General features: G+C 38.2%; 1 protein-coding gene across 1 annotated transcript in view; it reads left to right on the plus strand.

Moving 5' to 3' along the window:
- Positions 1 to 15,691, plus strand: part of MAST4 (microtubule associated serine/threonine kinase family member 4) — a 772,318-nt gene that overhangs the window by 713,759 nt on the left and 42,868 nt on the right. The window contains 3 exon segments of the mRNA XM_036747001.1: positions 8,145 to 8,214; positions 11,610 to 11,630; positions 13,162 to 13,240. Of these exon segments, the coding sequence (XP_036602896.1) occupies positions 8,145 to 8,214; positions 11,610 to 11,630; positions 13,162 to 13,240 (170 nt within the window).

The following is a 15,691-nucleotide window of genomic DNA, read 5'->3' on the forward strand; positions in this document are numbered from 1 at the left end:
ATACTCATGCCTGTGTTCAGTCCCCTTGTCTCTACTGGTTCCTTCTCTGTGTCAGCAAAAATCTAGTAGAATGTAATTTTCTTGAAGACAGAGTCTGTTTCATTATTGTCTTGGTAAATATAGTGTTTGGTACATAATAGGAGCTTAATAAATGCTTGTTTAATTGAATCCCCCAAATCCAAAACTCTTTCTCTGATCCTTCTGTCCTCTCTATCTGCCTTTCTTCACCACCCATCTACGTATTCCTTCACCCATGGCACCCTGAATGTCTGACCCTGCTGCCCTACTGCAACTGTTCTCTCCCACATTTCCACTTACTTTCCTCATTGTTTACACTGATGTTCTTTTTTTTCAATTCTCAGGCTCCTTATCCTTTTTTCCCATTTCTGTATACTTTTTCCTCCCTTGATTACTGTGACTTTGTTCTTTCTTAGTCTTCACAGGTTCATTATACTCTGCCAGCATTTCCTAAGTATATTTCTCCTTTGCCCTTCATTTTTACTCTTTATTCTCTCTGTCTCTCTTTTCTCTCTTTCTCTCCCCCTCCCTCTCCTCCACCTTTCTCTCTCTCTCCCCTTCCCTCCTCCATTTCTCTGTCTGTCGCTCTCTTTCTGTCTCTCTGTCTCTCCCTCTGTCTCTCTGTGTCTGTCTCTGTCTCTCTCTGTGTCTCTCTCTCTTTCTCTCCTTCTCCCTGTCTCCCTCTCTTCTTGTCTTCCTCCCACCTCCTTAAGTGATCTCATCTACTACATGGTTTCACTTATGACTTTGCAGTTAACTCCTAAATCTGTAGATTAACCTGTCTCCTCCTAAGTCTCCAGTCCTAAATCTTCAATAGCTTACTGCCTGCCACCACTGTAATACCCCTACTGGTATTTCAAACTTAACATGTGTAAAATGGAACTCCTCATTTTTTTCCCTTTAACCTGCCCCTTCTACATTTTTCCTTTTTCTGTTGTTGACACACCAATGGAGATTAGATTCTGAAAAGTGAGCTTCTGCCTTATCTTGAACCAGAACCAGGCCTTCACACTACTTTCTAGTTTTCTCTACACCATAACATGGTCACCATTTTTCAGACCCCTTTATATGTTGTCTTCTTTCATTAGACTGTAAACTCTTTGAGGGCAAGGACTTCCTTGCTCCCTTGTATTCATATCTCCAGCACTTTGCACGGTGCCTCATACATAGTAAGTGCTTAATAAATGTTCTTTCTTTTCAGTCATTCAGACTTGAAACCGTAGAATTACCTTTGCCCCTTCCCTTTCTCATACCCCACATCCATTCAGTTGCCAAGTGCTGTCTCTTGTTTCTACCTCGCCAGTACCTCTTGTATCTCTGCCCTCTCTCTATTCAGCCTGCATCAGGCTGTCATCGCCTCTCACCTGACTATTGTAAGGCCTCCTGTTTCTCCCTTCGCCAGCATGCCTTTCATGCAGCTGCCAAAGTAAACTTCTCAACACCTGGGATTGACTCTGGCTCAAAAAAATTTTATGCAAATAGGTGTATAATAGGCACTTAATAAATGCTTGTTGACTGACATTTTTAAATTCCATCCTACCTACTACATAAAATGCAGATTCTTTAAACTTAAAAACTACCATTTAACATCCTTTATAGTCTGGCTGTAACCTAAATTTCCAACCTAATTTTACACATTGGACATCTCAGTCAAACGTGACTTCGGCTGTTCCACAGTCCTCTCTTATATCCCCCAGCTCTGCCCATTCACCCGGGTCATCCCCTGTGAATGGGAACATACTTCCTTTTTGTCCCAGCCTGGTTAAATTATTCTATTTGTGTGGCCTTGCTCAGGTACCACTTCCCCTCTGAAGCCTTCTCTGATTTCCTCTCCTCCCACAAATTGTCCTGGATTACTTTGTCAGGATTTCTCTCACGCTGTCACACTTTGTACTCTGTATTATACTTATTTGTGGACATTTCCCATTGCACCTAGCAAGGCCCTTGATGGCTGACACTGTATTGATCTTCATTGCTTTCCTACTACCTCCTACTACCTTGTACTTAGTGTCCATTTAATGTGTTTGTTGAATGAATAAATAATGACTGAAAGTTGTTGAATTAATTATTCTCAAATCTATCCCATATTTTCCATTCCCCTGCGGTCAGCCTCACTCCAATTGTTCTTTTTCCAACAGTCCATCCCACATATCAAAGCCAGATTAATCTTATAAAGTAGCTAGGTGGTGCAGGGCATAGAGTGCTGGGCCAGGAGTCAGGAAAACATGAATTCATATCCAGCCCCAGACACTTATTAGCTGGGTGACCCTGAGCAAATCGATTCCCCTCGATAGCATCTATCTCCCAGGGTTGTTATGAGGATCATATGAGATGATATTTGTAAAGAGCTTGGTACAATGCCTGGGCAGCTAGAATAGAGCACTGGGCCTGGAGTCAGAAGACTCATCTTCCTAAGTTCAAATCTGGCCTCAGACACTTCCTAGCTGTGTGACCCTGGGCAAGTCGCTTCACCCTGTTTGCCTCAGTTTCCTCATCTGTCAAAGAAATGGCAAACCACTCCAGTATCTCTGTCAAGAAAACCCCAGATGGGGTCACAGAGAGTTGGACACGGCTGAACAACAACACAATGCCCAGCACATAGTAGACTCTTGATAGATGCTTGGTTCCTTCCTTCCTGAAATAAAGACTTCATCATATTACTTTCCTGTTCAAAAACTTAGATTCTCTCCCATTGCCTGCAGGATAAAGAGTCAAACTCCTATGTAGGGCACTCAGTGCCTCCCATAATTTTGTCCCACTGCCCCTTTGACTGTTTGATTAGCTCAGTGCCTCCAGTGCTAGCGATGACTCTTGGGGGTCACGCTTAGCAAGCATAATTCAGAAAAGCAGTACTGTGGTAGATCTGAATCACTGTTGCATTGCTCCTGATTCTGCTCCATGCTGGGCAGGGCAGGGGTCAGTAACAACATTAGGGTAACCTGGCCCGACACTTAGCACTCACTGAGGACAACAGGAGGAGATCGAGCATACATGCCATGAGTGCTGCCATCCTCCCATGCCTCCCAGCGTCTCAATCTCTTCCCCTACACTCACTCTTCTTCCATCTCTCCCTATACCCTTTCTGATCATCTACTCTACACCCCCAAAATAACTGGTCTCTTTTTCCCTCAAGCCACTCACCAAAAGCCCTCCTTGTTCTTGTGCCTCTAAATGCCCTTGCAAAAATGCAGGACGTGCTCCTTGTCAGCTGTTCCTACAGAAGCTAGAGGGAACTTCCCACAGGGGAGAATGGCCACACCTGGGGTGCCTCCCAGACCTATAGTGTCCCTCCTCTCTTATCACTCACTTTATCTTCTGAGGGGCCCCCTGGAGTGATTGGTAAGATCAGAATTCAAGTTCCATCTTTGCCATTTGTTACTTGTGACACCTTGGGCAAGTACATCTCTGACCTCAGCTTTGCTCATCTATAAATTGGGTGCTAGTACATGCCCTTGTCTTCGCTCACACAGTTTTCATGAGATCATAGGAGATATGGGATGGAACAAAGTGCTGTACGAATATGCAGTGATGAGTGATGACTCTCACCGTTCTAGAAACTCTTCTCCTTCTGCCAGTCTGACCTCCTCATTGTGTCCTTATGCAACATGCTCACTCCCCAGTATTCCAGGATTTTGCTGGTTTGTTCCCCTTGCCCAAAATGCTTTTTCTTCTACTCCCTGTGTATCCTAATTCTGCCTACCCTTTGCAGGGTGTTCAGGGCTCATTACCCCTCACCATTATAATGCATAGCCTCCTAATTGGACTCCCTGCTTTCAGTCTCTTCCTTTCTCCAATTCTTCATCTACAAAGCTGCAATATTAATCTTCCAAAGGTTGACCACATCATTCCCTTTCTCAAAAGCTTTTATTGGTTCGCTATGACCTCAAGGATAAAATATGAAACTTCTTAGCCTGGCATTTAAAAATTTTCCATGATCTGGTTCTCATCTTTCTTCCAGACTTATTTCAAAATTCTCTTTTTCATGCATTTTCCATTCCACACAAATGTGAACAACCTGCTGTCCCCCCCATTAAATGTCCCATATTGCCTTCTGTTCCTCGAAGGTGTTCTTTCCTCCTGTCTGCTTCTCACTATCTTTATTTTCCTTTGATGTTCAACTCAGGTGTCACCTCTTCCTTGAAGCCCACTATGCACTTCCCTTCTCCTTCCTCTGCCCCCTAGTTGTTAATATCCTTTCCCTCCTCAAATCATTTTGCATTAAATTATGTGTATACACATTGCATCTACTCCCATGCCTAGGAGAATGCAAGTTTCTCAAGGGCAGGTATTATTTTATTTTCATTTCCTATCATAGAATAAAGCTCTAGAGTTGAAAGGAACTCTGGGGGTCATGTAGGCCAACCCCCTAATTTTTTGGAAGAGGAAAATGAGACCCAGAGGGCTTTAAGTGGCCTGCCCAAAGTCTCAGAGGTAGCAAATGGCCAAAGTAGCCACTGATTATTTCTACTTAATTATGCTGCCTCTGATTTCTTAATAAATATTAGATTAATTATATCCTAAGGATCCAACTCAAGGAGGAATCACCTTCACCAGCTGCTCTACCTCAGTTTTCCTAACTCGCATAAAATGGATTGTCCCTCATTCTCATTTTAGCCATTATCACTTACTATCCAGCAAGACCGTATTATTTGCATGTCTGTCTGTCTGTCTTGTCTATGGTAAATTATGGGAGATCACAAGTATCTAATGCTTTTGCATTTCCTAGCAGGTGCTCATTAAAAATTGTTGAAGAAATGAGTGCAAGAAAGAAATGCTGTTTTTGTTTTCTTTAGGGGAATGTAAGATTATTTGATTTCTTGAAAATGTCAAGAATATTAAAAGAGGATCATACCATGTCAGGCAGGTACCAGGAAGGAGTTTTAAGTATTACAGGATTAAATGGTATTACAAGATGAATGAATATATGAAGAAATGAATGAAAAGGGTTTTTATTAAATGCTTAATATGTTCCAGGTATGACTGTCTTTAGTCCTGCGGAAAGCAAGACAGGCCTTTGCCTCAAAGAGTTTACATTCTTCTAGGGGAGGACAACATATATAGGGGAGTCATGACTAGGGAGGGGTGTTTTGGTCTAGGAAATCAAAGGGCTGGTGCATGGAGTCATAGGACAAGAATACAAGTTATCTGTAAAGAAGGCACACATTAAAATGTAACAAAAATAAATTAATTTTTTTTTAAAAAGAAGGTATGCATTGCCCAGAGTAAGTAGAAAATGAATAGTAAAAGGTAATGAGAATTATGCCAAGATAAAGAAAACATTATGGATGAAGGTGTGAAACTTTCATAACAGTTGTGGAGTAAACAAAAAGGAAGTATGTGTTAATTTGATTAGAGTTTAGAAATAATATTTTTTAAAAAGGCAAAAGGACCAGAGATGAGAAGGTTATAAATGGTTAAGATGGAAAAGGCCTAAATGAGCATTTAGAGCACAATTTAATTAGCCTGTCTCCTGATACAACCAAAGCGAATGTATTCCTTTCAGTACCTTCATAAGGTGGTAGGCCATCGCCTGGGATACATATGTGAAATGAGGTTCTCATGACCACACACTCATCAAATTCAGGAACAAAGAAGGAGTAAGAATTCTGGGTTCATTTCCTTAACCTTCCTTTCAAACAGTGCCTCTTACATATTCAGGTAGTCTCTTGACCCTTTTCTGATGACTGAATATACAACCTCAGGTCTGGTGTCCTCTTTTCAAAGCAGACAACATTTTGCATTTGGGGCCAGATTTTATATGTACTGATATTTAGGTTTTAATTAGCACAAGGTTAGTGACCATTTTCAGAATGGCTCAGCTTCTAGCCATTAAATGAATTGTGGTTTCTCGTAATTTGTTTTTGTTCGGTCTGTGTAAAGCATGAATAACTTGTGCAGTTCCCCAAATAAAAATCAACCTCTCTACCAAGATGCCTGGTCTTAGATTTTTCCCTTCAGGGAACAAAAATTCCTGCCACCTTGAAATTATTGACACCCCTTGAGGAATATGAAGAGCAATGTAAAAGCTAAGGGAAGGGGGAAGAAGTTGAAAGAACTTAATTTAGCTCTGCAGATAAATGGACAAAAAGAGTCAGGGGGTACTGGGCAGCAAAAGCTGAATCCTTGTCTCCAGGGGCCCACTGAACAACAGATGCAGGGACATGATAAATTTCATTGCAGCAGGGGAAATGTATCTTGATTCTCTACCCAGAAAGAAATGGGTTTCTCAGTGCTTCCCAGTTAAATAGCTTTGATTGTGTTGTCTGTCATAAAGTTAATGGCATCTGTTGAAGACATCACTATAAAATTTGCAACCTTAAGTTAATTGAAAAATTTTTGTAGAATTGTAGCAAGTCTGCAAGTCCTCAAGGTAGCCCTAAATGCATCTCCTCTAATGTGTTAGCCTATTCTTTCTGCAGATGGGTAGTAATTTTTACCCCTTTACAACCAGACACTAGCTTTAAACTGAAGTCTTGCATTCCCTATACCTAATTAGAGTTATAAATTTCATTAAGGAACCAGTAGTGTGGCAAATGGTTGGCTGTTAATAGCTAGACATTTTTTCCTGTGGTAGTTTTGCTTATTTCCGAAAAAAAGATCAGATCTATTTTAGGTCTTTTTTTTCTCTTTCTTTTGTCTTTAAAAAAAAAATTAAACTGATTCCATTTCCATCATGTCCTCAGATGGTTCAACTGTTCTAATTAAATATGCAGAGAAAGACAGGGCCAAGCTGGAGTACCCCCGAACTTCCTCTCACCAGCTGCCTGCCAAGCTTTGTCAATGATCAGCAGCAGGTTGAGGCTAATAGGAGAAAGTAACAAGCCCCCCGAGGAGGTGCCCTCCTTACAGGGAGCCATCACTGCTCCACATCACTTAGGAAAACGATGACTTCCCCGGGTCCCGATCTAACAGAGAAGTGGAGTGTGCTTTGGGAGGGGCCTGAGTTTTTAAGGCAGCCTAACAATTCATAGTCCATCTGGTTTAAATTAGAGGAATATCAGAGAAAAATATTGACAAGACATAATCTTATTCAAACAGCAGTGGTTTTCAGGTTTTTTTTTTAAATAAAGATAAATGCCTTTTGGGGGGGAGGGGGAGGCAATTTAAGTGCCTACTATGTACCAGTCATGTTGCTAAGAGTTTTGCAAATAAAACCTCATTTGATCCTTACAACAGCTCTAGTAGGTAGATGTTCTTATTATCCCAGTTTTGCAGTTGAAGACACTGAGGAAGAGAGAGATTAAGTGACTTGTCCAGGAGTCAATCAGCTAGTAGGTATCTGAGGCAGAAATTGAACTCAGGCCTTCTTGAGCCCAGAACAAGTACTCTGTATATTGCACTACATAGCTGCCATTTTAGAAAAACTCACTGGGGGGGAGAGAGAGACAGAGACAGAGAGTGTGTGTGTGTGTGTGTGAAAATGAGAAAAAAGATTCCAATATATTCCAGCCCCTTCCTTCTCTTCTGGAGACTAGAGGGGAAGACATACACACACACACCCCACATGGATAATTGATATCTTACTGCTTGCCTTCTCAAGGTATAGGAAAAGGGCAGGAAAGAAACAGAATGTGAGACTCAAAATGCTTTAAAATGAATGTTAATAATGTTAATTTTTTTTAAATGTAATTGGGAAATATTTAATGAAATAAATAGAAATCTATTTTTAAAAGGAAGCACTCATTCCTTTCTTCTTAGGTATTCTTATTTTGATTTATTAAATATTTTAAGATCAGATATAGCACATCTGCTCCTAAAATATATGCTTGTGATTACAAAGACCTATTTTTAACAAAATAACATCTATCCTGCTGTTTGAATTGCCTTCTTAAACTAAAAACATGCCTTTGAAATATGATTTGTAAGATGTACGGATTTTTGTAACACCTAGACTTTGAGGCTGATCAGTAAATATTGATGAAAATGAAAGAATTTGTTTATGCATATGCCTTCACTAGAAGTCTCATTTTTGTTTTCATTTTTGCTCTTGTACTCCTGAACAGTATTATGGAAAATAAATGGGATTACAGTTCCTTAAGAAACTGCAAGTGACAGAATGATACTGGAACCCTAAAGTGATTCAAATAAAAAGTCTCATTTTATTTCATCTCTTTTCTTCTCAACAGGAAATAGTCCTCAAGATAGCCCAAGAAATTTCTCCCCCAGTGCCTCAGCTCACTTCTCCTTTGCACGGAGGTAGGCATGTGTCTATCTGTCTGTGTGCACATGTGTCTGTTGGAAAACTGGATATATAGAGTGGGGAGGAAATGATACTTGGACCTATTGGAAATTTGACCCACAAACCCATATGAAACATTTTATGCATACTTTCTTTACCCAATCACCAAGGATTCCCACAAATCACGTGGTCTTCATATGAACTTTAGTGATGTTGACCTTGGCAATAAGAAGTTAATTGTTTATTTTTTGCTTGGATATTAGTCATAGCAAATAAATCACCAGCAAAAGAAAACAGAGAACAATTACCCAGAAAACTTAACTTCTTTTCATTCTCCCACAAAAAAAGGAAAATGCCTCCATATCCATACCACTTTTGCCTTCATGTCCAAGCATTCTACTTAAAACGGGATTTGGTGATAAATTAGCTGAGTATTTGCTTTTTTTTCTATTAACCAAACTTAAATTTTTAAAAAAGGTTGAATTCACATTTAATAAAGCCTTATAGACATAAAAAAACCCCATTGAACCAATAGGTTTCACTGTTGAGGAGAATTGGCATTTTTATCACCTCCTTTTACCAATGTAGCATCTTCCTCACTTGCTCTTCGTATCTTGGGAGCAGAAAGAACACAGTATATACTTGTCTTAAAGTAAGATCTCCTTAATTTTTAGTTTAACTTCTAGGTTTGCTTTAGAAACTTTAACAAAGTTATGATAGTGAGTCAGATGAATCTTGTGATTTCCTGTAGAACATCATAGTGGAAATCCTCCACTAGGAAATAAAATGTATACAAGTGGTGTATAGGTGCCATAAGGATAGTAATAAGCTCCATAAAAAGTGAGTCAGGTTTTTCCCTTTTCTCCATTAGGATCATTTTCATTAGTTCTACAGAATAGAGACCTATGAGATTAAGAAAAATAATTAGTGCATTTTAGTGCCTTTGAAAAAAAAGGAAACATACTAAGGAGGTACAAATCTCATTACACTATGCAATTAAAACTAGTACAAATCATATTCTCTTAATCCTCACTGACTTGTAAAAGTGGAGAGTTACTAATAGTGAAGTGGGTGATTGAAGGACAGATGAGTTTGGCTTCCTTGATAAAAAAAAATAAACATACAGAAGCCCCCAGGCATGTTAATTTTTGTCAAATAGACCATAAACCGTGACAGTGGATTATCACAGGAGAGCACCAGTTCATTTCTGTGTAAATTTCCAGATGGAACTCCCTACACACTCCTTCAAAAAAATATTAATTTGGGTAGGGACATGAGTGATCATATATTTAACTCTAAACTCCTATTGATCTATACTTACTTAATATCATGGAATCTCTCTCTGGTGCTGAGAGTTGGTTTTCATGCAGGGAACATGAAAATTCCACACGTGGACCCCCATTCCATTTGTTGTACATTCCTGAACTGAAGGGGCGAAATAATTATTTTCTTAGCACATCTAACTTTGGCAGTTAATGTTTAGATATAAAAATTAAGATGACTGAAATAACTAAATCTGAATGTCCTTTTGGTTTTGAATAAAGGAAAAAAAGTTCAGTACTAATGTTTCTGGACCTCCTATCAGTCATATACTGCATGCCAAAAGATGTTATCGATATGGTACCTTATTATAATTTCACATTGACTGATTTGAAAATTAGAAAGTCACATTATGATATATGACTGCTTTCAGAAGTAGCTGTTGGTATAAAAGTATTGAATCCATTTTGTTCATGATAAATTTTTAAAATGAAATTTGCAGTAAAAGGATTGACATAGGAAATGTGACTTAGTAGATTGAGTCTGGTATCCAAGAATCATGTTCCCTTCGGTTCTAATTGTAGCTCTGACTGGGCTGGGTGACCTGACTCAAGTTACTTAACCTTTCTATCCCTCAGTTCCCACATTTGCAAAATGGAGGTAATAACTCTGTCTTCCCTTTCAAAGAAGTTGTGGAGGTTAACGAACAATTGTAAATTGCTTTCAGTTTCATTGGAAACACACAGCATCGTGTAAATGCTAACTAATCATAAGGTCTTTCCTTACAACCCAAGGTTTTATATATGCCAAGTTAAATCCCCGAGTACATTTTCATAAGCAAGTTGTAAAGTCTTGAAAAGAGATTATAGTAGAACTACACACACAGCCAACCACGGCATTATTCACCAATCATAACAACCTTTCCTCAAGTGCAGTTTGAGAGGCTGCTTTTATAGGGAAGCAGGGAATTAGAATGTCCTCTATTTAATTTAGATACCAAAAAGTTCCAGAGTGGAGGTTTTTTATCCTGTGTACCCAAAGAAATGTTGAAATTAAACAAAATCTTTCTCTTCTTCAAAGGCCAGGTTAATATTTGGAGGTTTTTCCTTTCTTTGTGGTACGAAGAAAATTGTCTTCTTCTGTTTTTTCATCAGCATTGAAATGCTGGTACTGGTTATTTTAACCATTATATTTGCATCTCTCATTTCCAACAATTTTTTTCCTTCTTTTTTTCATTTAACATACTAAAACACTTACCTGCAAGGATAAAGCTGTTATAGAAAAAGCCTCATGAGTCAAGTTTTCTTCCTAGAATTTTATTGATAGCCACTAAAGAGAGGCAACATTGAGTCAAGCTAGTGGGTACCAAATGGCCTTTCTAACTAATTATTCTTTACAAAGGTTCTGTTTCTCCTAAGCATAGAAAGCTCCTTATGATGTGTAGTTGTCATGGTAATGAAAATGCAGTGATACTTTTTTTAATCACATTCAACTAAAGAGACCCCCAAAACTGAGATAACCAGACAAGGTACAAGTTATTTTTGGTCCACAGCTGCACTACGTACAAGACATGCTCTCGTTTTAACATGTTTCCAGTTGTATCTTTTGAGTAGTAAGCAAATGTAATTTATGTTTCAGAACTAATAAGAACACATCTCCTAGAATTGTTCATTCATCTGAAAGATGCTCATTGATACCTGAGGGAAAGGAGAGATAATGAATCACACATACACAAAAAAAATCATGGTGAGGGAAATGGTATTCCTCACTTTTTCCAGTGACTAGTTTATGATAATTGATATTAAATAGACTGAATAATTCTTCTTAATATCCTTTTTTTGATAAAATAAAAATATGTAGGTGCTTTAGATATAAAGTGCAGGCATAGAGGGTTTTTTAAAAAAAAATCTTTAATGACCAATCAAAGAAAACAATTTCCCCAGAAATTTATCTTCTCTTTTTTTTTGTTTGCCTATCTCTTTTGAATGGATGAATTTGATAATTTCATATTTAGTATCTGGCTGCAAGTTCAGTAATTTTAAAATATTTTGGCATAAGATAATAACAATGATTTAAATCCCATTTCCCAGTGTATTTACAAATGTTATTTTGCTTCTGTTCTTTAAACATTCTTGATTCAATTGTCCTCCAGTCATGGTCACAGAAATGACAGGTAAATTTTGTTTAAAACATATAGTGTGTGATGTACATCCATTTGAATTTTTCCATCTTGTCTCTGTGGGCCATATAAGTCAACCACCAGTCATGCTGGCCTAGTATAGCTTGAGCTTCATTTTAGGCCAGAATGTTCATTTTTCACACTAATAGTTAACTATGGCATTTTTCAAATTGAAGTCCATTCCTATTGAAGTTATTGACTTCCCATCATTTGAACTCTATGTGTAAGTGTACACTCTAAATTTTCTTTGTGTTTGCCTTTCATTTTTTTAGTGGATTAATGCAATCATGGCTACAAATAAATTCCATTTTGAATAGTGATTCCAGTAGCTCTCTGTGAAATACACCTCCTCCTTTCTTATTTGTATCTCAGCCTATTGTCCTTGGTGAACTATCATGTGTGTACACCTATGTCTGTGTATGTGTGTGTTTTCATTTTTTTATCTAATTGTTAACACAATTGTTTCTCGCTTTACAAATTGAGGCATGGATGCTTTTACTTTCGGAGGTTTTACTTAGGTTATATGTTCCTTAGTGTCTCCCATCCCTTTTCCTAAACAAGATTAGTTACCTTTTGTTATGTTCCCTTACCCCAGACCCTTGGAATGACCTTCACTCTGTAGCTTGGCAGCCTCTCATCCTGCACTTATATATGAAAATAAAATCAAGCTTCTATAAGATGGAGAAGTTTTTCCATAAAGTTTCAGCACCTTTTTATATTGGCACAATATAAAAAAACCTCTCCCATCTGCCTAGCACCCAGTTACTGTGATAGGCAGAATATCTTCTGTTGTCAGCTGTCTATTAGGATAGCTGTTTGCTCATAAACTTTTAAAAAGGCTACAACCGTTACATGTGGTATGACTGGGTCATGTGATTGATGCCACAACTCCAAGTAATGCAGATTTTTAGGCCAGTTATTTTCTTAGTGCTGAAACAGTTAGCCACAAAGACTTGAACCACTGGGAAAACTCCCTGTGTCCATTCTTTTAGAGGTGTGTTTAATTTAAAAATAAAAAATTAAAGAAAAAACCAGCCTACTTTTAAATTAGTGAACACAAAGCTTTTTATGTAACTGAATTCCACACAGACCGATGTAAGGTGCCAATGATGTAATTTAGATCTAATGTCAATTCCTCTTTCTAAAGAGCAGTATTCCAGATTACCTGTTACCTGGTGGGGTGTTTTCCCCCTTCCTTTACTTCTCATTAATTTGAATCTGCTGAGCCTAACAGTTATAATTATCCCTGGTATTCATTTTGTCAAAGTATATTAGTGAGAGATCAATATTATGGATCAGCCCATTCAGTTTCTACTTGTTTCAGACTATTGATTCTGTTTAAATAAAAGTCAACCTGGTGCATAATGTTTGTTTACCCCAGCCACTGGTGAGAGTTTACCCATTCTCATACACTCTATTGTGTATTGTTGTGTCATTTACTTGTCTAAAAATAGTCAACGTGCTCTGCGATTTCTGTATGATAATGCTCTAGTGTTTGCTTGCACTAAATTCAGTGTCTCAATAGGACTGATGGACGCCGTTGGTCTTTGGCCTCTCTCCCTTCTTCCGGCTATGGAACAAATACACCCAGTTCCACAGTATCTGTAAGTGTCTGATATTTTTTTTTCCTCCTCCTAACACCTTAGAAATGTCATGCAGGTATTTTTTTTTTCTTAACGTGTTTCCAGCAGAAAGGATAGGCTAATTTGTGTGTGTCTGCCACTGGGTAGATTTTGCATCAAATGATAACCATGGCAAGTAAAACAAATATACCTTTCTATTGCAAGCTTTTTCTTTGTGGTATCTAAGAATAAACCCCAGGAACAGGAAACTTGGTTTTATAAGTGATATCCCCTTTAACTTTAACCTAGATTCCATGAAGATTTGAGGCAAGAGTTTCAAATTTGTCAAACTTTTAGCCATATTTTACTATAATTCTATGCCACTAGTATTAATGTCTTATTTAACCAGATGATTTCCTGAAAATCCTCTGCTTACTTCTTATATCTCCCTAAAGATGACATAGGATTACCCCCCAAAATGACAAGAATTGAACCTTGGGACCTATACATTTTATTTTTCAAGGTTCATATGTGTTCTGGAGTGTTTAGGAAGCGTGAACTGAGATGTGAGATTTTTACTCTAAGGAACAAGCTAAGAAGAACCCAGGAACAGAATAAAATGAACACGTAAAAAGATCATGGTGGGAATAATGAAGGTCCATTGCACAGTGTTATAGAGTCATACTCCATCAAAGTCATATTGCAACAGAAAAGCCAGGCAAATATTGAAAACAATTTAATACAGCAAGTAAATTCTCTCTGAGTTTTTCTCATAAAGATGCGAAATATCTGTCATTGGAAATAAAGACTAGGTGATCCAGGCATATTTGGAAGTGGTAGGCACACAATAAGGTTCAATAAATGATTGATTTCTGGCAGTTTGAAGAGTTATGCACTGTATTGGAAGATAAGGAGGTGACCTTGAGGCCACTTCCAAGCCTGTTTATTATGACCCCCTTTTCCTTGGCATCATGTCCACGTTCGCTGATAGTCCCTTTAGTCCCCTATTGGTCACAGTAGCCAAGCAGTTGATATAACACGGGCATCGTGCTGATATTGTGCAGTATGTGTGTTCTTTTCAGAATACGTTTTAAGCCTCCTTCCTTCCTTGTTCACCCCGTTTCCTGTCTCAAGATCATCTGTTGGTATCAAGAAGGGATGCACCTTATTTTTCCATCTGTTACTCTGATATGACTTGGCATTGGCATCTAATTTATCAGCTATCTCTTTTGAGAACTATCTAGACAATTTCATTTGGTTTCCGTCAGAAACTGAATGTACTATACATGAACAAAGCATGCTTTAAAAAAATGAGTGACAACAGGCTTCCAGCTAATAGTAAGTGATGACGAATTTTTAGTGGGGTCATTGTTGTTGGAAACTGGAATATTGTAGAAGTTTAAAACATGGAAACCTTCTTATTGAATTGACCTCTCCCCCCCCCCAAAAAAAAACCCTGCCATTTTATTCAAGATAACATAATTTTCCGATATCTGGTCCATTATAATTTCACCCAATATCCTATTTCTTGCCTTCTCAATAGGTGGGAGAATAGGTGGAGGGAGGAAGAGGATTTGAAACTGAAAATAAAAATTAAAAAATTTATATTCCAAAAAAAAATCACCTAAGCAGTATGAACCAGATAATATAATAGTCTTGGTATGAAGCAATTTCTCTTGTGAGAGGAATAGAAGAAAATGGTCTGTCTTTCCCTTCCCCACCTAAGGTTCAAAATAGTCTTGACATGAATCAGAGATAGAAAATGGCATGGAAGTCGTGAGGGGGCTCTGGAGAGTACCATCTCATCCAGTTCCCCTCATTTTATAGAAGAAGAAACTAAGACAGAAAAGTGAAGAGTCTATAAAGTCACAGAGAGAGTGGGAAGCTAGTACTAGAAGCCATGTCTCCTGCCTCCTGGTCCAGTGATGCTTTTACCTTGCACTGGTTTGCTATGAACACCGTGTGTCTTATGATTTTACTGATATGTACGGCTGCAGCAGTACCCTGTCCCAAGCTATCTTAAGCTTCTAAAGAAAGCATCTCTGTGAGCATCTCTAGTGAAGCTCTTAGGTTTGGTTACACTAACAGCTTCTGACTGTTTGAAAGAAGTTTTTTTTAATAAGTATGAATTTCATTAAAGCAATTAATACTAGAATCTCTGTGTTGTTGTTATGTGCGTGTGTGTGTGTGTTTTGCTTTAGAACCAAGTATTGGCCTTTAAAATTGCTTCTTGCTTAAGGACCAAGGATGCAACTTAATGTATGGGCTGTAACTGCTTTTGCTTCACCGAAGCATCAGCATCTCAATTTACCCTGGGCAGAAGTAGTTAACAGATCCTAGAAATGTAATGTCTTATACTTCCATCGTCTCAGGTCTTTGCATTTCTTTAGACATTTGGAAAATGGTTAGTGGTTACATCTTCTGTTTCTATGATATAATTGTTTAATCAAAAACAGTATGGCGAACGAGACTCAGTCCATATCCTTATGGATC

Source organism: Trichosurus vulpecula, chromosome 1 (assembly GCF_011100635.1).
Source record: "Trichosurus vulpecula isolate mTriVul1 chromosome 1, mTriVul1.pri, whole genome shotgun sequence".
NCBI lineage: Eukaryota > Metazoa > Chordata > Mammalia > Diprotodontia > Phalangeridae > Trichosurus > Trichosurus vulpecula.